The 23,169-nt window shown below is 39.5% G+C and overlaps 1 protein-coding gene across 1 annotated transcript in view; it reads left to right on the top strand.

Annotated features, from left to right (window-relative positions):
- MCF2 (MCF.2 cell line derived transforming sequence) overlaps nt 1–23,169 on the top strand; it is a 94,051-nt gene that overhangs the window by 5,456 nt on the left and 65,426 nt on the right. The window contains exons 2-4 of the mRNA XM_084790498.1: nt 14,107–14,175; nt 18,197–18,311; nt 20,520–20,610. Of these exons, the coding sequence (XP_084646624.1) occupies nt 14,107–14,175; nt 18,197–18,311; nt 20,520–20,610 (275 nt within the window). The remainder of the gene's footprint in view (nt 1–14,106; nt 14,176–18,196; nt 18,312–20,519; nt 20,611–23,169) is intronic.

A 23,169-nucleotide genomic window follows, 5' to 3' on the forward strand; every position in this document is an offset into this window, starting at 1 on the left:
GTGTGTTTGCATGGGTGCACATGTGTGTACAGATGGAGGTCAGATGTTGATTTTGGATATCTTCTGCTGTAGCTCTCCACCTTGTTTTTTGAGACAGGGTCTCTCACTGAACCCCTAAACCTGGAGCCTGTAGTCCAGGCAGCCCTGGAATTCTCTGAGATTTGCCTGTCTCTGTCTCTGCTAGGATTAAGGTGCTGCCATGTCTGGCCACAGGAAGTGCTCTCAATTGTTGAGTCATCTTTCTAGTTCTGCTCAAAATAAATAAAAATAAAAGTAATAAAATGATTATTTTGCCTCTTCTGGCTCCTTTACCAATCTTCAGAATTTTATCTTTTATCATTAGCTTAAATTTGTGTATAAAAATCTAGTTAGAATATGCTAGGAATTGCTTAGAACCTATAGGTCAATTTAGGGAGTTTGTTTACTTATTTGGGATAGGATCTTTATATATATATAAAGTTATATATATAAACTTATATATATATATATATAAGTTTTTTGACATGGCCTGGCTGGCCTTGAACTCAGAGGCTGCCTCTGCCTCCCAAGTGCTGGGATTAAAGGCCTGCGCCACCAAACCCGGCTTAAAGTATATTTTATAGGCTGGCCTAAAACTTCTTTTGTGGCTCAAGCTGTGGATATTTTTCTGTAATCTTTTATGGGCACGAATTTATTTATTGTGTGATAAGGAGTGGAATCAGAGGCCAGGGCATGCCAAGCATGTAGTCTACCACTGAGCTATGCTTTATATAGAACAGGGATTTCATATACTCTTTTCCTCATTATTTGAGGAAGGGTCTCAAAAAGCAGCTCATGATCTTCTTATCAGCCTTCCTGAATGCTGGTATCCTGAGTGTGTCCTGTCTTCCTGAATCAGAGGTTATTCTTAATAAGTTGTTGATGGCCTAGCGTGATGGTACATGCCTTTAATCTCAGTACTTGGGAGGCGGAGGCAGGTGGATCACTGTGAGTTCGAGGCCAGCCTGGTCTACAGAGTGAGTCCAGGACAGTCAAAGCTACACAGAGAAACCCTGTCTTGAACCCCCCCCAAAGTTATTGATGATTCTTTGTAAAGTTTCTAGGTAAAGGAGAAAGTTCACCTGCTGCTACATTATGGATTTTGAATATCTTTGTGGTTGGGAAGTCTGATAGACATTGAACTGTGCCTGCTTCTTCAAAACATAGTTCAGCTAAGTCAGCATCAGGTCTTGTGTTTAGATTCAAGGCTACTGCAAGTTCTCTGCTCCTTAGGGTCTTCATTTGCAGTCCTGTGCCTGTTGGCTAATTAGCTGACACCTTAGCTATTGAGAACTCAGTCTGTTGACAAGGAAAACCTCAGAGTTATTTAAAAAATATTTCTTCTATTAAAAAAATGAACTGGTGTGATGAGGCATAGTTATTCTTAGCTTTCTTGACGCCATTTAGAGGGACTATGCATATGTTGGGGCATTTTTGAATTTGCATTTGCAAGTCTCATCATTTGATTATGTCATTTTACACTGTTAATTTACAAAAGAGGGTCAGTTTGGCATCCTTTGTTGTAATCTTAGAAGTACCACTAACTGATATTGTGTGTTCTCCCACATGCATTATAAACCAGAGTAAACCATCTTAATTGGATTTGCTGTTGCAGATGCTCTGCATTTCAAAATTGGATTCTCTAAGCCCAAAAAGCAATGAATAGCCACAGAGTACATGGGTAGTGTGGGTTTTGACTTTAGTGGGCCATCTTGCCTACTTTTATAGCTTGTGCTTGAAATAGCTGTCCTCAAAAGGTCAGATGTTATAATGAAAACTTTAAGATAGGTGACTGTAATTAATACTTAATATGTTTTGAATGTTTAGTTGGTGCCTGTAACTATTATGCTTTTGATTATCCTTACAGTTTTTTTCTAATTTTGTTTTTTTAAAGATTTATTTATTACTATATATACAGTGCTCTGCCTGCATGTACACCTGCAGGCCAGAAGAGGGCACCAGATCTCATTCTGGATGGTTGTGAGCCACCATGTGGTTGCTGGGAATTGAACTCTGGACCTCTGGAGGAGCAGTCAGTGTTCCTAACCTCCGAGCCATCTCTCCAGCCCCTATGCTTACATCTTTAAGCTCATGTCCAAGCGTGGCTGGACTCGTTTACACTGTGGGTACTGAGCGGTGATGATTCAGACGAATAAAAAAGCAATCCCTGGAATAGAGAGATTGGTCAGTGGTTCAGTGCACTTGCTCTTCCGGAGGAACCAGCTACAATTACCAGCACCCACCCGACTGCCCGCAGTGGCCTATCACTTCACTCCGAAGGGAATCTGATGACCTCTTCTGGCTTCCACAGACAGTAGGTATAGCATGCACGTGGCTCACAGACATGCAGGTAAAACAGTCATAGACATCAAATAAAAAGAGTCTCTCTCTCTCTCTCTCTCTCTCTCTCTCTCTCTCTCTCTCTCTCTCTCTCTCTCTCTGTGTGTGTGTGTGTGTGGTCACGAATGCTGATGGAGATGAGAAAAGTGCTTTATTGCGTTAGATATGTTATTTTACTAGCACACAGTTTCTAACGTCATGCCACCAACTATTCTTTAGCAATGTAAGTTGAGAAGGAGAACAAAAACTACCAGCAAGGTGGTTCAGAGGGTAAAGGCATTGTTGCTTGCAAACCTGCAAATCTGGCCTGAGGAGACTCAAGCCTAGAAACAATGTAAAGGTAGGAGGGCATGGTGACACACATGTTTAATCCCAGCACTTAAGAGGCAACTGGGTGGATTTCTGTGAGTTTGAGGTCAGCCTGGTCTATAAATGAGTTCCAGGACATCTGGGGCTACATAGAGACCCATTCTGAAAAAAAAAAAACATGAAAAGTAAATAAATAAAATAAAATTGTGTGCTGGAGAGAGTTATCTTGGTTTCATTTCTTTTCCTTCCTTTCTTCCTTTACTTCCCTTCCCTTTCCTTTTTCCCTCCTCAGTGCTTTTGTTTTCTTTGCTTTTGTTTTTTGGGACAGGGTCTCAGTCTACCCCAGGCTGACCTGGTAATCACTGTAGTGCAGACTAACCTTGATCTTACGGAAAACCCTCCCACTTCAGCCTTCGGGAGTGCTGGAATAGGTGCCGCCATGTCCAACTTGTTTTGTTTTCAAGGCATGCTTTCAGAATTATCCAAAGAAGAAAATTCTTTGGCTATAAATAGCTTTTCCCTGACAATCATTTTGAAGATGATGCAAACACATTTCTGAAAGAACAATGCTTCTTTAACATAGCTTTTGCATTTAGCAAAGACCTTTATCATTTGTAAATTTTAAAGATTTAATCAATTTAGAACTGGAGGAATATAAAAAGCTGGGTGCCAGCGCAGGTTTTACCTTTTTCTAGGTTTTAAAGAACTTTCATTTGCATCACAATGCTTTTTTTTGCATGTCATTGCACTATATGCACACACACATGCATGAGAATATCAGTGCTTACAAAGACTACCTTTTCATTTCCAGCCCATGCAAATGTGTCTGGTCCAGGACTGACTGAGCTGACTGGACCACCTTCAAATCCTTTAGAGCCCTAAGCGGTTTCCAGAAGGGTCCTTCCCCAGAGGTAGTGTTCAAGGACAAGGCTAGAAAAGCTGCTTGCTTCTCATTTCTTCTGCGTGAATTTTTTTTTTTTTAATCAGTTAGTTCTGGATGTCTTTTTACTGCATGCTCATTGCTCCCACAATGTTACAATTGTAACATTCATCACTCTGGGCCGGAATTGCCTTCTGCTTCTAGATAAAGAACACTTCCCTGCCTCCTGCCCCAGTATCTATGTTAATGCCTAACTGGCTTCTGTAGCTGACATTAATGGGACCTGGCTTTTAGCTTGGACACATGAATTATTAGAGTGGCTGATGGATACACTAAACAACAATGAAATTGTGTTGAAAGATGGATTACTGCCTTGCAGCCTGTTCTTCTATCATCTCATTCCTTCCTTCTATTCCTCAACTTCCTCTAAAATTCCACTTCATCCCTTGGTTCATTCCAAAGCACACATGAAGGCTGAGCATCTGAAGGTCTCATATCCATCTCTTCTTCTCAAACTTGGACGTTCTTCCTTATTGTATGCTGTGGAAACCTCAGTGCTTTGGTACAGTGATGACAATTGCATAGCAGGTACTCAGGCAATACTTCCAGCCATTTGTTTTGATATGGTGCATGACTCTTTTCTTCCCTTTTTAAAAGACAAGCAGGCTTTCAGAATTTCAGTCTGGCCTGGCACTCACTGTAGCCTAGACTGTTTGCAGACTTGTGACAATCCTGCTTCAGCTTGCCTCCTCCTCTCATGTACTGCTGAAATTAACGGGACGCACCCCCGCTTTCCAGCTAGAGGCTTGAAGGCCATCTCAGAATTTCTTTGATCTTTTACTTGTCACATTTAATAATTTGTATCTTATTTTATACTATTTATATTATGTAACTCATATTGAGTCTTTTTTTTAATTTAAAGATTGGGGATGCAGGCTATCCTGATGAGGCCTGATAGACTGTAATCAGAGGGTGGGGGAGGAGGGCATCGCTCCCTGCCAGAGTCAGAGGTGTAGGAAAGGGGAATAGGGCAGAAAATAGAGGGAGGGTGCGAATGGGAAGATAAGAGTGAAGGGATAAAAATTAGAATGTAATATGAATAAATTATAATAAATAAAAAAAGAAAAGGAAGCATAAAAAAAAAAAAGGTTTAATGGGGCTGGGCTTGGTGCACGCCTGTAATCCCAGTAGCCCTGGCTGCCTTAGAGTCACTTTGTAGACCAGGCTGGCCTCAAACTCACAGAAGTACCCCTGCCTCTGCATCCCAGAGTGCTGGGATCACAGGCATGTCCCACCACGCCTAGCTTCTCATATTGATTCTTAATTTTGATTATTGTTTAGCTCTATTTCATCTTGTAGTAATTGCTGATATAATTTTGTCTTTCAAAATACATGCTTTGTGAAAAACGCAAAGTAATCCTGTGGTAAGAGTCAAATCTAAGCCTAAAACTCACCTGTAATTATCATATTGCATATATAGGCACTGGCTAATGCCAGATTAAAAAAAAATACTGTTTAGGGTCTTTTTTTCTCTCTCTCAATGGTTGAGAGCCCTTGTTGCTCTTCTAGAGGACCTGAGTACAATTGAGTATAATTTTCCCCACCCATATCTGCAGCTAATAAGCAGCTATGATTCCAGTTCCAGGGGATCTAAAGTTCCAGGGGCATTCTCCCCGCTCCCACATACTTAAAAATAAATCTTAAGATGCTGTTTAAATTATCAAATGATAGGTTGATTGAAGCAAGCTCAGTCGGGAGAGTGCTGGCCCAAAGTTCTATGTTCATTCCTCAGCACCACATAAGCCAAACTGAAGGTAGAAGCAGGACAGTCAGATGCTCAAAGCCACCCCCAGCTGCATAGTACGTTCAAAGCAAACTGGAGCTACATGAGACCCTATCTTGTTTTTTTTTTTAAAGATGTATTTATTTATTATACATACAGTGGATTATACAGGCAGCTGCATGTGTGCCTGCACATCAGAAGAGGGCACCGGATCTCATTATAGAAGATTGTGAACCACCATGTGGTTGCTGGGAATTGAACTCAGGTCCATTGGAAGAGCAGCCAGTGCTCTTAATCTCTGAGCCACCTTTCCTGGCCTCCCCCCTCCTTTTTTTTAATTTAAAAGAATTCCATCCCAGTGGTGGTGGCACATGCCTTTAATCTCATGTCTCAAAACACCACAAAACAAAAACCCTGTCTCATGACCAAAAATAAAGTAAACACACAAATGTCTGTTTGGGGCTGGAGAACATGTATTGTCCCTGCAGAGGACCTGGGTTCAATACCCAGCACCCACATGAGGCAGCTCACAACTGCTGGTAACTCCAGCTCCAGCGGGTGCCCCTAACCTCAGGCACATGCACATATACAGACATGCACACATGTACATGTAAATAAATACTAATACAATATTTTAAAGAAATTTTATACAATTATCATGTTTTCCTCTCCTCCAATTCTCCCAGACCCTCCTTACCTCATTATCCAACTTTGTGTACTTTCTTACACTCTCTAAAAACAAAGAAAACAAATACATAAATCCACACAAAAAACTCTCCACAAATCAAAACCGAAATTATGATAAACAAGTAGAAGACCAATAAGAACTCTCCAAAAAATAAAAATGAGAGCAAACAGAAAAAGAGACAAAAAGTCATTCTGTTGGTCAACTACTGCTGGGCATGACATGCCTTGAAGAGACCCTATCTTGAAAAAAGGTACAGAAAAGTGGTTGTTGAACTGCCTTTAAAATTTACATTACAAATGCAGTACAGCATCTTTTAAAATAGTTATTGATTATTTTATTTCTTTTGTCTTTATGAGACAAGATTTCTTCATGTAGTGTAGCCCTGACTGTCCAGGAACTCATTTTTTAGACCAGGCTGGCCTCGAACTCACAGAGATCCACTTGCCTCTGCTTCTTAAGGGCTGGGATTAAAGTGTGTGCCACCAAGCCCAGCTTTTATTTCTTTTCTTTAATGGCTGCTTTTTGTTATTTTTTCCTATTTATAAGGTTTGTCTTTTTTTGTAGTGACTTATACTCCTTTATTATATCCTTTACATAGTTATTAATTTTATGTTAGTTTTATATCTTCACCTGTGGCTTGCCTACTTGCTTTTTCAAAAATGTTGGTGCTGGGGAATTAAACCTAGGACCTTGTCCTCTGCCAAGGAGCTACACTCTCAAACCACTCATCACTTTTTTTTTTAAAGTCAGGTCTTTGGTGAAAGAAATTTCCTTTACATGTTGTGTGTTTTACATTCTATAAGAAAAAAACCCCACTGTTTTCCAGTAGATAATGCATATGATAGTCTATATTTTCTCTGCTCTAGTTCCCAAAGCTGTAGGATTTAAATCCTTTGGAGTGTGTGTCCGTTAACACTAAGCTTTTGGGATGGAAGTGTAGCTCAGCAGTACAGTATTTCACCTGGGTTTGTTCTACAGCACTGTAAACAAAAATAGCAACACAACTCTCAGTTACTTGGAAATTGACAGATTGCCAGGGTGCAAGAGCTATGCACAACCGGCTTCTCCCTCAGTATATTTGCCCATTGCAGTTTCAGCTTCCAGAATTCCTTCGGTTTCCTACCAGCTCTGCTATGCATTCAAAAGGATTGGATTTTATTGTTTTCCAGCAGGAAGATTTTATTCTCCCACATGACCAATAAGGCGAGCTCTTCCATGTTCTTCACACTTCAAAATATACACCCTTACCCCCTTAAATAATACTTAAAAAAGTATTAGCAGGGCTAATGAAGCTGGAACCCAGGGCCTCATGCATACAAGGGAAGTTCTGTTAAAGGAGAGTGGGCAAAGTGCATCCATTGTTCAAAGACATTATTTTCTTAGAATATATTCACTTTTCCTTGTATTTCTTATCAATGGAAACTTAGAATATATAACCTTTAGTGTCTTGCCATTTTGCTTCTTTCCTTAAGCATAATCTCTCTCTCTCTCTCTCTCTCTCTCTCTCTCTCTCTCTCTCTCTCTCTCTCTCTCTCTGGAACTCATAGAGATTGGCCTACAGCTGTCTCCTGAGTGCTGGAACTTCCAAGGCCTATTTTATTTTTACTTATTTTTCTTTCTTTCTCTTTTAAATTTTTTGAGACATGGGTTCTCTGTGTTATCTTGGCTGTCCGGGACTTGCTTTGAAGACCAGGCCGCCCTTGAACTCACAGAGATCTGCCTGCCTCTGGCTCCCAAGTACTGGGATTAAAATCGTGTGCCACCACATCTGTCTTCTTCTTAAAAAAAAAAGCCTTTTATTCTTCTCCCATACATTAAATTCCAACCACAGTTTCCCCTCTCTCCACTCCTTCCAGTCCCTCCCCCACGTCCTCTTTCCTCCAGATCCACACCCCCCAAAAGACCTCCCAGGTATACCCACCACTTAATATGGGCTAACAAGATATAATAAGACTGGGCACAAGCCTTCATATCAAGGCTGGATGAGGAAACCCAGTAGGACAAAAAGAGTGCCCCATAAATAGGTAAAAAGGTCAGGGATAGGCCCCTCCCACTGTTGAAAGTCTCACAAGAACACCAACCTGTGTACCTCAGGGTTCATGGATTGTAGCATGATTATCCTTTAATGTGTAAGTGAACCACAGTTTCTTTATCCGTTCTTTGGTTGATGGACATCTATGTTGTTTCCAGGTTCTGGCTATTAAGGATAAAGCATCTGTGAACATAGTTGAGCAAATGTCTTTGTTGTACGGTTGAACATCTTTCAGGTATATATATCCAGGAGTGCTATAGCTGGGTCTTGAAGTAGAGCTATTCCCAATTTTCTGAGAAAGCACCAGATAAATTTCCAAATTGGTTGTATAAGTTTGCACTCCCACCAGCAATGGAGGAGTACATGTTTTGTTTTTAAAGGCAAGGTCTCTCTGTGTAGCTAACGCTGGGTTCACACTTGGTACTCTCTAGCCTCAGCCTTCTATTGCTGTAATTTCAGGGGCATACTGCTTTTCCGTTTTCTTTTTTAAAAAAGTAAGGTAAGGAGCTGTACGTTCCCATGCAGAGAGGATCCAAATAGGAATTCACTAGATGTTTGGTGCATTGCAATGGATTGGAAAAAGGCTCCAATATGTGTTAGCAAAAGAAGGATTTCGTATTTATTAGTCTTGGTATATGTAAAGTTTTCATACTGTACATTCATTGAAGAACAATATACTATATTGTTCGGCTGTAATCTAATAGGAATTTTCTTTCTGATGATTTCAGAATTACCCTTTTATTAGCTTTACCTTTTAAATCATAACATTTTCAAGGAAGCACATCAATCATTTGAATGTCCTAAGCCATTGCTGTTTATAGATGGTATGGCATATCTGGCTTTCAGACTGAAAGGGAAAAAATTACACTCCTAGAGTTCCATCCATCTTGTGGCTGGACCTGAGACTCACAACAAAACATTATTTTGTCTGTCCCACACACCAGCCATAGGAAACTCTCAATGAGATAATTGCTAAAAGGAAGCATTGCTGTTAAGTTCAGACCATAGAGGCTAGACAGAGTGCTCAGCACTTATGAGCCCTGGCACCACTTCAAACCTCTGCAGGGGCCTGCGTGCATTTGGTGCCCATACACACAGTCAGACATACAAATACACATAAAATAAGAATTGAACAAAATTTCAGACTGTAAAAACAATGAACTTTTTCCCCCCAAATGATTATGAATGTTCTTGCTGTGGCTTGGGAAGAAAGGAGACTGTCAAGCTATGTCTAGCTAATAATTGCATGAGAGCTATTTGAGTGTGGTTTTCATAGCACAAGTGTCACATGTCCTATCCGAAGGGTAGCAGACCAGATCGCTGTGCTCTGGAACCTTTTCTGAATCTATGCTCCACTCTGCTCCAGAGTGAGACAGTGCCTGGCACCTGGTGGTTATTTAATAGGGGATTCTTGAAGGAGAGCATGCCTGCCTGCTTATTGCCTTCAGCTTATTTCTTGATCTTAAAATGAGGCTTTGGGGGACGGAGAGATGGCTCAGCACTTGAGAGCACTGGCTGTTCTTCCAGAGGACCCTGGTTGGACCCCCAGCTCTCAAATAGCACCTCACAGCCCTCTGTAATTATAATCCCAGGCGATCTGATGCCCTCTTCTGGCCTTCATGTGCACAAGGCATACTTTAGGTGTTGGACATGCAGACATAATATCCATACACATAAAGTAAATAAATTAATACATTATTTAAAAGATGAGACTTTTAAAATATATATTTTATTAATTCATTCATATTACATCTCAATTGTTATCCCATCCCTTGTATCCTCCTCTTCTTCCCTCCCTCCCATTTTCCCCTTATTCCCCTCCCCTATGACTGTTCCTGAGGGGGATTACCTCCCCCTGTATATGCTCATAGGGTATCAAGTCTCTTCTTGGTAACCTGCTGTCCTTCCTCTGAGTGCCACCAGGTCTCCCCCTCCAGGGGACGTGGTCAAATATGGGGCACCAGAGTTCGTGTGAGAGTCAGACCCCACTCTCCACTCAACTGTGGAGAATGTCCTGTCCATTGGCTAGATCTGGGTATGGGTTCAAAGTTTACTGCACATAATAGCAACTTTGGAGGTTTGTTTTGAAGACTAGCAATGCATTTAAATGTCTTGTGCAGCATGACTGGCAAACAGTAAGCACTCCACGACGATAGCTATCATTACCCATTTAGTCCATTTCTTCCCTAGGTGGCAGGCAGGGAGTTGGTGATATGTTCTTCTTGGTTGACATTTCTTTTCTTTTTCATTTTTACATGTGCATGGCTTTTGCCTCCTGTTTCTATTTAGGAAAGCAGGAGAATGGAAGCATTTGCTCCTTAAAGCAGTTTATTTGCCGTGACCCTTTAGTGTGGGCTAAATGGCATGTGTGTGCAGTGGGTTCAGAACCAGTTTTCTCCAATCATATATGAACAGCAACCCCAGTTGGAGCAAAAATGGACACAAAAGAGTGCCAATGTAAAATAAAAGTGCCAGGGCTGAAAATTATTGCTATTACATTTTGGGATCTGAAATAATTCTTTCTATAAAATGAGAAAGCTTGTACATACCAATTACTTACTTTTTAAACGATCATTTTCTCTATAGGCACTGTTACTCAGCTCAGTAGAACTGAAATCTCTGGAATGTAATCTATACTCCCATTATTGAGGTACACATTCTGAAATAAGACCCACAAGAGCATAGTTATCCAGCTAGATGATTGAGTGTCCTCTGTGGCAACTCAGCACAGAGCTGTTTGGGCTTTGAAAACTGCAAATAGTGAGATTAGGGGAATGGTCTTCTCTACCTTGCCAGCAGCCATTTTGCCTATAGATAGTTTTGACATTAAAAAAATTGTTTTTTATTTATTATTACGTATACAGTGTTCTGCCTGCATGTACACCTGCAGGCCAGAAGAGGGCACCAGATCTCATTTATTTGTCTGTTAAAGAGAGCTGCCTGGCCAGCTTCCTGTCGAAGGTATTTTTGTTCAGCAAGGAAGATGCTGTTGTAATGTGAATTTGGTCCAGCATTGTGATCAAGATTTTTAAAAAAAGGTTTTGTTTGTTTGTTTGTTTTTTGGAACCAAGGTTTTATGTAGCCAAGGTCGGCCTCAAACTTGATGTACTCAGGGATTGACCTCAAATGTTTTCTATACTCCTGCATCTTCTTCCTGAATGAGTGCTACGTGCAATTACAAATGTATGCCAAGATGTGTAGTTTGTCTGTTGCTGGGGTGGATCCCAGGGCTTCAAGCATGCCACTAAGTCAACTGCATCTCCAACTTTTTTTTATTTCTTATACTTTGAGATGTAAGAGTTTAAGGAGTCTGCAAGAGAAACGTCACGAATCATACTCATTTTCATTTTTACATCACAGGAGAAAATCCGTATGAGAATGCAAGCGCCTCAGATTCAAACGAGGTGCAACTCAACATCGTTGCTTTCTCTGAATCTAAGAATTTAGTGTTTTCCACTTCACCTTGTCCTCTGAATACTCAGTGTCAGCCATCTGTCTTCTGTTCCCTTCCCATTGCTAATTCCCATTGATTTAATTAATTGTTAGACTATTCCTTTCTTTAAAAAAGATTTACTTATTTTATGTGGATCGGTAATTTGCTGCTATGTATTTCTGTGTGAGAGTGTCGGATCCCCTGGAGCTGGAATTTCAGACAGTTGTGAGCTCCCATGTGGGTGCTGGGAATTGAACCCCAGTCCTCTGGAAGAGCAGCCAGTGTTCAAAGCCACTGAACCATGTCTCCAGCCCCTAGACTATGTCTAAAAGTGATAGCATCTCGCTTAACCCTCATATCCTCCCGTTTCATTAGCATAGCAATGTTATTTTAGTGGGATGGTTGACTATATTTTCCTTATGTATGCGATTTTTCCCGTTGTTGGCTCTCCTAGAATATATGTACCTGTATTAAAGTATCTGCTGTATTAATGAGGGGAAGGATGCCTGAGTGATTTGGTCAAGATTACAGAGCTACTCAGTGGCAGAAATAAAATGAAATCTTCCTTCCTCTTCTTATGTCAGCTCACAGCCTTTTGCTTTATGCACAAGGCCACTTTTATTATGTGGGTGTCTAAATCACGGAGTAATAATTTTTATAGTTCCACAACATTCTAATGGTACAGGAATAATCAGGCTGCATGTGCATGATTTCCAGTTTGCCATCTGACATAAGATGAATCAATTTATTTGAATAAATATTCTTACTATTCAAATCAAGAGAGAAATCTGGGTTTCTTTTGTAGGGGTGCCTTTATGTTCTAATGCTGTTTGTTTTGAGACAGGGTCTCCCTATGGAGCCCTGGCTGTCCTAGAACTCACTATGTAGACCAGGCTGTCTTTGAACTCAGAGACTCACCTGCCTCTGCCTCCTAAGTGCTGGGATTATAAGCACGTGCCATCACATCTGCTTCTAACGCTTTTTCATTCAAACCCTAGGCCGTTACTACTTTTGGAAGCATGTGAGGACAGAGAAAAAAATCTCGTCTTTTATTCTGTGATCCTTCTACCATATCTCCATGTCTAAAAATGCCAACGTGTGACACAGTTTTGACTTTTATAAACATTATTTTATATTTGAGGCACTATAATGTGGAAGATTTTATTTTAACATATGCTAATGTGTATACTTTGGTTTGGAACATACCAGGAAACTAAGCATATGGAAATATATGTGTATATACATACACATATTAATTATAAGACAATTTTAAGAATTAATTTTTATGGTCTGGCCAACCATATTTTTTTTTAAAAAAGGTTCTTACGTGTTTATATATTTACTTTGTGCACTGCGCATGTGCAGAGGTCAGAAGAGAACTTGCAACTTACAGGAGTCAGTTCTCCCCTTCTACCATGTGAGTCTCAGGGACCAAACTCAGGTTGTCAGGCTCACTGTTAAGCCATTTTGTGGGCTCCCATTACGTCTTTATGAAAATACCAGTTGACTACTCTATGTTTCCAATTGGGTAGGCCTGTAAGATATGATATTCTGAAGCTTTTGTTTTAATATTTTTGAGGAGGCTTGTCCTTGATACAGCGCATCTATATGAGACAGTTTCAGGACCAAAGGTGTGTCATTAGCCTGACACCACCAAATGTGAGCACTTTGAAGGTACTTTGTACCAGAGAGCAAGTGAAAAATATGGCTTCAGTAAGAGATGTGAAACCACAGGCATTAAAACAGCAGTCCCAAATATCCTAGTTCAATGACCTATTTTCTTTTTAAAAAGTTATCCTTGTTCATGTACTGGAGGCAAATAATGGAGTTTTCATTTTGATCCCTGTAGTGTTTGGTAGATTTGAACATTGCAAGCTATCAGTTAGGACCTAGAGCAACTAAAACATGAAATAATGCAGGGACAGTGACTTAAAACACCATTGTTTATTAGGTATTTGCTACTGTAAGCGAGCTGTTTCACATTACAACAGCACCTTGTTAGACGGGAATGATGATGCCCAGGCTACAGATAAGCACACGGAGCCTCACTGAGTCTATGTGACTGGCATGTCTGAGTTTGTATAGCTTATATAGTTCAGTAAACTGGATTTGAATCCAATTCTTTCATGTTTAGAAACATGTGATGAACGATTATACCATGTATTTTACTAACTTGGGGGTACTAATAGTTACCATGGTTTATTTTAAGAATCCCCAAAATTTTTTTTATAAAAACCCTAATTGTGCTTTGTAATTGCTGATAAAGTTCTTTGAAATGAGTCACTATAGGAAGTGGAATACAGTATGCTACAGTGTGTGTATGGCTATTCAAAAAACCAGGGTGCTCTGAACCTTCTTTTTAGTCTTCTCATGAGTGAGAGTAGTTCCTGTTCTAGACATAGATTTAAAAAAGTGAGTCACTGGCTCTATTTACCCAGTGATGCCATGAAGAGCACGGCCGCCTTTCCCTGTTGCTAAGGGCAGAAACAGGAGATGATGGTTGGTGTGTCCATATACACAAATCTGTTATGAGCCCCAGAGTTCTTTTGGGCAGAGTGAGGATTTCTGTATGGTTCTAACTACACTTTAACATTGCTGTTGTTTCTTCTCTTGTTTCTCATAGAAACTGGCCTGTTCCTCCAGTTAAAGGACATCAATCATTTCTTAATGCAAAACATTGCCTTCCTGTCTGGTAAGTGAGCTTTATTATGTATTTAAGGGCAGATAAATATCTGAACTGGTCAGCAGAGCTCATTTGAAACTTATATAAATAGCTTGCTATCCATATATATATATATACACACACACATACCTATATACATATACATCTATATGTTAGATGGTAAAATGTTTTAATAATCATTTATATATTGTGGATCTAGTTACAAAACAAAAGGACACTCAGAATAATTCAGGACTTTTAGACAGTTTTAAATATGCAATTAAAACCAACCTTACTATTCATGTACATTTTTTGACTTTTAGACTAAATCTTTAGACACCCACAGTGGAGGAATGTATGTGTCTCACAAGGGTGTGGGCTGGGTTCTTTCCTTCCTTCCTTCCTTCCTTCCTTCCTTCCTTCCTTCCTTCATTTATAGACAGAGTCTCATTATGTAGCCTTAGCTGATCTGGAACTTGCTCTGTAAACAAGGCTGACCTCAAGCTCATAAAGAACCATCTACCTCTGCCTACTAATTTCTGGGATTAAAGGTTCACTCTACCACACCCAGGCTCTTATCTTTTTTATATTATATTATATTATATTATATTATATTATATTATATTATATTATATATATGTATGTATGTGTATATATTTATATGTATGTATATACAGGTGTTTTGTCTACATATATGTCTGTGTGCCACATGTATGAGGTGTCTGTCATGCATGAGGGTATCAGATTCTCTGGAACTGGTTTTGAGCTGCCACACAAGTTCTGAAAAGTAGTCCAGGGTCCTCTGCAAGAGCTACCATTGCTCTTAACTGCCGAGCCATCTCTTCAGGCCCTAATCCTTTTTAAATAATGGTGCCCTAACCTAAAACATAAGAATTGGGTCATGTTGGAGCTGAGTTCAGTCTTTACCCAGTACAGAAAAAAATAAAAAAGAAAAGAAAAGAAAAGAAAAGAAAGAAAGAATGATCCAAGTGAGACCCTAAGGTATAAAACAAGGGAAGTCAGACTAACTCTGGAAGTGTATGCAATCCCAAAGTGTCTTTAGACATAGACACACAGACACAGACACAGACACACACACACACACACACACACACACACACACACACACAGACACACACAGACACACACACAGACACAGACACACACACACACACACACAGAGACACACAGACACACACAGACACACAGACACACAGACACAGACACACACACAGATACACACACACACACAGACACACACACACACACACACACACACACACACACACACACACACTGGGTTTACTAGTTTTTGGATTGTCAGTGCTGGGGCTGGAGAGATTGCTCAGTGGTTAGAAGCACTGGCTGCTCTTTCCAGAGGATCTGGGTTCAATACCTCATGCACCCACATGGCAGCTCACAGCTGTCTATAACTCCAGTTCCAGGGGGATCCGACACCCTCATATACACATACATGCAGGCAAAACACTGATGCACATTATAAAACAATCGTTAGTGTTTCCCAGACAGTAGTGGGATTCTCATGTCTTAAGTGCTTTTGCTTTACTCCAGTGTTCTAGCACTTCCGGACCTCGGTGTTTCCTAAATTGTGTTCTGAATGGAACCATCCTTAGAGCTTGTTGCCTCCATCCCGTTCACACACTTCTCACTTTTCTTTTGTTGTCAGCATTTTTGTGTTTGCTTTTTTTAAATGCTTGTTTATACTTTCTTTTGAAAAAAATGTTTCCAATACACAAACATGATTAACCCTCCCCCCAATTTAGAATTTAAAGATCTCCTTTGTTCTTTTATTACAGATGTACTATCCAGTACAGTACATCTAGGTGCTCGATGGTAATAAGTTTAATAGATTAAAATTTAGTAGATTAGTCAGTCAGTGATAATTGGCCTGTAGAGGAGCCATGTATCATTTCCACTGATAAATGATGTTTGCTTAAATAGTACTAGATCTTGCCAGCTTGTCTGCAAAGCGAGAGAGGAAGAGAGATTAGAGGGAAATGGATGCCTTAGTTTGCTTTCTATTGCTGTGATAAACACCATGACCAAAAGGAACAGGGGAGATGCGATGTCTTCTCTTGGTTCAGTTCTGTTCCTATAGAAACCCTTCACTGACACAGGAGCTTTATTTGGTTTACACGTCTTTTTAAAAAAATGATTTTGAGCTGGAGAGATAGCTCAGTGGTTAAGAGTGCTACCTGCTCTTTCAGAGGTCCTGAGTTCAATTTCCAGCAACCACATGGTGGCTCAAAACCATCTATAATGTGATCTGATGCCCTCTTCTGTAGATAAAGCACTCATATGCAATAAATAAATAAACCTTAAAAAAAGATTTTATTTACTTTATGTATATGAGTGCTCTATCTGCATGTACACCTGCAGGCCAGAAGAGGGCACCAGATCCCAGTATAGATGGTTGTGAGTCACCATGTGGTTGCTGGGAATTGAACTCCCATCTCTCCAGCCCCTGGTTTACAAGTCTTAATCTTGGCTTATCATTAAGGGAAGATGAGGCAGTCACTCAAGCAGGAGCAGAGCCTCTAACCATGGGGGAAACTGCTTACTAGCTGCTCTCCAGGCCTTGCTTAGCTTGCTTCCTTAAACAACCTGGGCCACCTGCTTGGGGTGGCACAGGCACATTGAGCTGGAATATCTTACATTAATAATTTAAAAAAAATTTTTTTTTTGGTTTTTTCGAGACACAGTTTCTCTGTGTAGCCTTGGCTGTCCTGGACTCGCTTTGTAGACCAGGCTGGCCTTGAACTCACAGTGATCCACCTGCCTCTGCCTCCTGAGTGCTGGGATTAAAGGCGTGTGCCACCACGCCCAGCTAATTAATTTTTTAAAAGCCCCAACAGATATGCCCACAGGCTAATCTGATGGAGGCAGTTTCTCAATTGAGGGTCCCTCTTCCCAGATGTCTCCTGTTTGTGTCAAGTTTACAAAAAGTAACCAGCACAGAAGGAGAGGGAGAGCGATTACGATCTGTCAGATGTTGAGGACTGGGTGGTGAAATTTCTATCATCAGTTTTATTTTTTACATTTTGTAGCTCTGTTATTAGGTGCACAAGGATTTGGGTTGTGTCCCCTTGTTAAGTTGGCAACTTAAACATTACCTAATCAACTTGAAGAGTACTCATTTTACTTTTAAAAAGTGGGTGCTGGGATTTAAATTTGCATTCTCTGCAAGAGCATTAAGGGCTTTTAACTGCTGAGCCATTTCTCCAGCCCCTGAATTTTTCTTCCTTCCTTCCTTTCCTTCTTTTGTTTTAATTTTTGGTCTTTTTGAGACAGAGTCTCACTGTGTACCTCTGCCTATCATGGAACTCACTATGTAAAAAAAGCTGGCCTTAAATCCACAGAGATCTACCTACTTCTGTCTCCCGAGAGTGTTAGGATTAAAGCGTGCACCACTATGCCCAGCTCTCCTGAACTTTTTTGTATCTAGTAATATTCCTGGCTCTAAAATCGAGTTTGCCTAATCTTAGACAGTATAACAGGGTAGATTTCTGCCTCTGTCCACACAGTTCTAGTAAGAAGCACATGCTGCCATGTTTATTTGGGTTCTGCATGATCTACTGCCATACTTTATGCTTGTATGGAAAGCACTTTGCCATCTAAGCCATCGCTCTAGCCTTGATTTTTGAACTTTAATTGTAACCTTTATATCATTTACTTTGTGTATTACTCTGTTTCCATATGCTCAGGTTTATGAAGTTTTGTATTGTCAGTTTCTCGTTTGGAATTTAGAATCACAACCCTAGCATCTTCGTCTGTTTCTTCAGCCATATTTCTTGTGCATATCACATGAACTTTTCTTCTTACTTCCTTATTCATTTTATCCTGCTTGTTTTTCTGGTTTTGCTATTACTTTAGAAATCATTTTGCTAGATTGTTCTTATTGTTGTTTTGGTTTATATGGAACTTGTGATTCTCATAAAACTCTTGGTTACCCCAATCATCCTCTTTAAATATGAAAGTCCTCGTTTTTTGTCACATACATTGATACTTTTCTTGATTTGGTTTATTTTAGGTGGCCGGGGAAAGGACAACACTTGGATCATTACATTTCCAGAAAACTGTAACTTCAGATGCATACCAGAGGATGTAATTTCAAAAGTTCTCAATTACTTGACATCTATTGCAATGTATGTATTATTCCACTACATTCAAAAATGTTGTTTTATATCAAATATCCACTTGAAGGTTATAACAGGAAGATTGCTTGTTAGTATAGTTATTATTGTTGTCATTGTCAATAATAAGTAAATTCACCTAAAGTAGATAAACATAACAAAAGAGGAGGATGACAGCTATTTGGATTATAAAATTATTTAAAAATATACTGTAAAATATACACCGAGGAGAAAATATATAGCTATACAGAAGATCTACGTAAACAGATATAGCAATCTAGAAGTCTTGACTCTTACAAAGTATTGCAGTCATACATAAAAGAATACCTTATCAGTCAAGAGTGAAGAAAGCTATTTTTCCTTTTGTCTAAGGATTACACATAAAAAACTGTATCTTATACTCAGCAGTGGTGTTGGGAGCTACTAGGTGGGATAATTTGGTAATAAATCAGTTGGCACTACTGTGTGTTAAAATGAAAAACTTAAGGCCTCCTTAGAGGGGCTGAAGACATTTATCAGCAGTAGGGAAGCTGGCTGCGTGATCAGTAGTACCAGTTCTCAGATCCCAGCATTTGTATAACAAGCCAGGTGTCTCATATACGCCTGCAATCCCAACTATGAGGAGGTGGAGACAGGACAATCTCTGGACTTTTTGGTTACCAGTTTAGCTAAGAAAATTTGAGCCCCATGTATAAGGAAAGACCTCACCTCAAAACAACAGGCGGAGAATGACAGAGAAGGACATCCAATGCCCCTACTTACACACGCACACTCACCACACACACACACCACACACACACACACACTTCAGAGATTATGTTATGTTCAATATAACTTATTTATCTATCTATTTATTAAACACAGTGTTGTACTTTGTAGTACTGGCTGGCTGGCCTGTACTTCCCTATTCACTTTTCCCTATGCAGAACAGACCGGCCTCACATTCACAGAGATCTGCCTAGTCCTGTTTCCAGAGTACTGGGATTAAAGGGCTGTGCCACCATGCCAACCAAGATAAAATTTTTAAAGGGAGAAATTTCTACTTATTATTCCCCAAAGAATAGAGAACATAATTTATTTGAAGAGTCTTATGAACAAAAATCAAGCTCAGGAAGAGCAAATTTATAGTGCGCTTATTGAAGCTTAAAAGTATTTTTAGGGCAAATCAAAGTTATATTATCTATTATACTACCCTCCTTCAAGCTCAAAGAGCAGCCAGCAGTGAAAAATGATATATTTAACTATATATATTTTTCAAGTGAAGTTAAGCTTGATGCTATGAAAGGCAGTAGTTGTTGAATTTTCTCATCACAAAGATTTCAGGATTCCAAATCCATTTTCCAAACTCATCTTTATCATAAAACAATTTCTTATTTCATGTTATGTATTTTTATTTTGTTTTTTATGTATATGCGTTTTTTTGAGTGACACATCTGTGTGTGTACCTGTGGAAGCCAGAAAAGGGCAACAAATCCCTTGGGACTGGAGTTACTGGTGGTTGTGTACTGGGAACCAAACACAGGACCTCTGCAAGAGGAGCAAATGGTCTTAACCACTGAGCCATCTCTCCAGATGCTTCCTTTCCCTACTTAAAATATTGAAAAGGAAAATTTAAATAACAGATAGGAGAATAAAAATTTAATTAAAAAAAATCTGTGACCGAGTTTGTCTGTGTAGCCCTGGCAGTCTTAGAACTTACTCTGTAGACCAGGCTGGTCTCGGACTCAGAGATCCTCCTGCCTCTGCCTCCCAAGTGCTGGAGTTACAGGCATTTACCACTACTCCCAGCCCTCTTGAACTTGTTTTATATTTAGTAATAGTCATCTTTCTAAACTCTAGTTTAAAAATAATTTTTAAAGAGAGCAGGTTTTTTTGCTATTGTTGTTTATTTTGATAAGGTCTAACTGTGTAGCTCTTGATATCCTGGAACTCACTCTTATATTTTTGGTTTGGAGTCTGACCTTTAACGGTGAGCCATCTCTCCAGCCTCTGGAACTCACTCTGTAGACCAGGCTGGCCTCAAATTCAGAGAGATCAACATGCCTCAGCCTCCCTGAGTGCTGCGATTAAAGGCGTGTAGCACTACTCCTAGCTAAGCTAACACTTCAAATCTAAACTTGGCTTCAGTTAAGCATCCACTATAAAATACATAATCAGAAATAAAGACACTTAACAAGTAAGGGTTATTACCGATAAAGACTATTTCTTCTTCTCTTGTAGGCAAAGTGGATCTGACTCCCGATTTACTATTATTCTGGATCGAAGACTGGATACATGGTCTTCCCTCAAAATTTCCCTCCAGAAAATTTCAGTAAGTACCATGCACTTTTCTAGTACTAGCTTCTTCTTTTATATATATACTTAGCCTTTTGAAAGTATAGGTACAATAAAATTGATATAATGAGAAGGGAAAGTTGGAAGAAGATTTTGTGGTCTGAAGTAAAGAACTCTCTCTCCCCAATACAAATCCTAGTGGGAAGGAATGAGCAATTGATGGTTCAAGTTATACGTGAGCAAAGGCTTGTGGTTCTATATGACTTTCAGGGAAGGCATATATTTGATAGGACCTCTTAGAAAACGGAGATAGCTATGTTGTATACCTATGGTACATAGCACAATATAAAGGAAAAAGTTTCAAGCAGCAGTTGGTACCCCATCCACCTAGAGATAAGCCTCCCCTTTAACATTTTTGGTGTGTATCTTTCTAGATTTGTTTTTCTTAGGATAGAATACAGAGATGAGTCCTCCCAAATTCTGTGTCTTTCCAACTGAAAGGTAGTCTTTAGTCTTCAAAGACCCAGAAAGAGAAAACAGTTTTCCTAAAAGATACGGTACAATCTTGCCCACAGTCATGAGAGACTTACATTATTAGGATGTCCAGGAGCTAGTGGCTGTTCGAAGCCTCCCTTTAGTAGAAAGTTAGGCAGATGAGGAGGTCTGTGGAAAATTCATGTGGCCCATGTTCTTTCTCAGAACCATGTTGCTGGGACCCAGGATACTTGTTCTTTGGGCTTACAGTATAATCATGATAAATTCTTTTTTTTCCATTTAATTTTTTATTTCCCTCACTTTACTTAAAAAAAAAATCCAGAGAACTAAGCAACAAACAATACAACAGGAATTGTTTATTTTTAAGCTGTTATATAAAAATATGTTTCATATTTAAGATTATCATGTAAGATTTCATACATCTACCCATTGTATAATGCTTAAATCAAGAAAAGCATTTGCCTTTTCAAACATTTGTTGTGCCTGTCAGGTTTTTTGTCATTATCTCTTGTCAGCTCATGTGTAATAACTCGCCAGAACTTCTTGCTTCTTTGGTCTTCTCTTTCTCCTGACTTACTCAAAGACCACTCTCACCAGAGGATGCTCATTTGGTTGCAAAGGAATGACAAATATTGAGGTTGTTGAAGTTCTGAGTCAGTGCTTTTTTGCTATATTATTTGTTGATAAACACAAAAAAATATAGTAACACTTGGAGCCAGATATAATAGCAAAGTGAGTAAGATCTTCTCTTTATATTCATTGTGAATTACTTCTTATTTGGGCGTCATTCAGTAGTGGTTTCCTGTTATTTGTTTAGAACAGGTATTTAATCGTGAACAGTGCATCTTAATTTCCTTTTCTGTTGTTGTGATAAAGCTCTCTTGGGAAAGCAACAGAAGGGAGAAAGCTCATGATTCTAGGCTATAGGCAGAGAAGTCATAGTGGCAGGAACTTGGAGCAGCTGATTTCATTATATCCTCAGCCAAAACAACAGAGAAATGAATGTCACACAATCCAGGATTCACTGCCTTGGGAAGGGTGCTGCCCACAGTGGGCAGGCCTTCCCCACAGTTAAAATAATCCTCACAGACACATCCAGAAGCCCATCACCCAGGTGATTTTAGATTTTGTCAAATTGACACTTATCGCTATCACATAGTAGAGAAGATACCACAAAAAGTCAAACAATTTACTAAAATAAAATGACAGCACTGACTGTAACTCTGTTGGTAAAGTGCCTGCCTACAAAGCCCTGGGTTATATGAATCAGTCATGGTGGTACATGCTTATACTCCTTGTCCTAAGGAGGCAGAGGCAGGCGAGTAGGCAGATTAAGTTCATACTCCACTATGTAGTGACCATAAAGCCAGTCTGGACTATATGAGACCCTGTTTCAAACAACAAAGCTACAGCAAAGCCTTTATGAGTATATTTTCCCACTCAAGAGTATCTGTATTTATGTAGTAGCGTTTTTACCTCTATTTCTTGATTAAGAACTATCATCAAGCAGGGGGCTGGAGAGATGGCTCAGAGGTTAAGAGCACTGACTGCTCTTCCAGAGGTCCTGAGTTCAATTCCCAGCAACCACATGGCGGCTCACAACCATCTATAATGTGATCTGGTGCCCTCTTCTGGCACGCAGGTGTATAGGCAGGCAGAGCACTGTAGTCTTAATAATAAATAAATAAAATCTTAAAAAAAGAACTATCATCAAGCACCAGAATGATCTCATACATACTTACATTACATATGGATATAAAATTTGTTGAAAGGTATATGATGCAGTAAATAAAAAGCCAGAGCAGGAATTGAAATTTTATGAATTCTAAGTGGTGTCTTTCCTACCTGTTTCTTTATATAATTCATTTCATAGATTATAGATAAACAACTAAATTGAATGCTTTAAGAAAAGATAAATTCTTTTGTGATGATATATCTGCCCTTCATGTACTATTGAGTTGTATCAATGCCTACAATGAAATAAAAGCTATTTCCCTTGTTTTATGAACTTGAGGTCAGTAGAGGGTAATGACTTGTTTCTTCTTGTCCTAAGGCTGTTTCCCAGATGGGAAGTACATTCTATTCTCAAAAACAGCTTGGA

This window comes from Acomys minous, assembly GCF_964271855.1.
Source record: "Acomys minous genome assembly, chromosome: 7".
NCBI lineage: Eukaryota > Metazoa > Chordata > Mammalia > Rodentia > Muridae > Acomys > Acomys minous.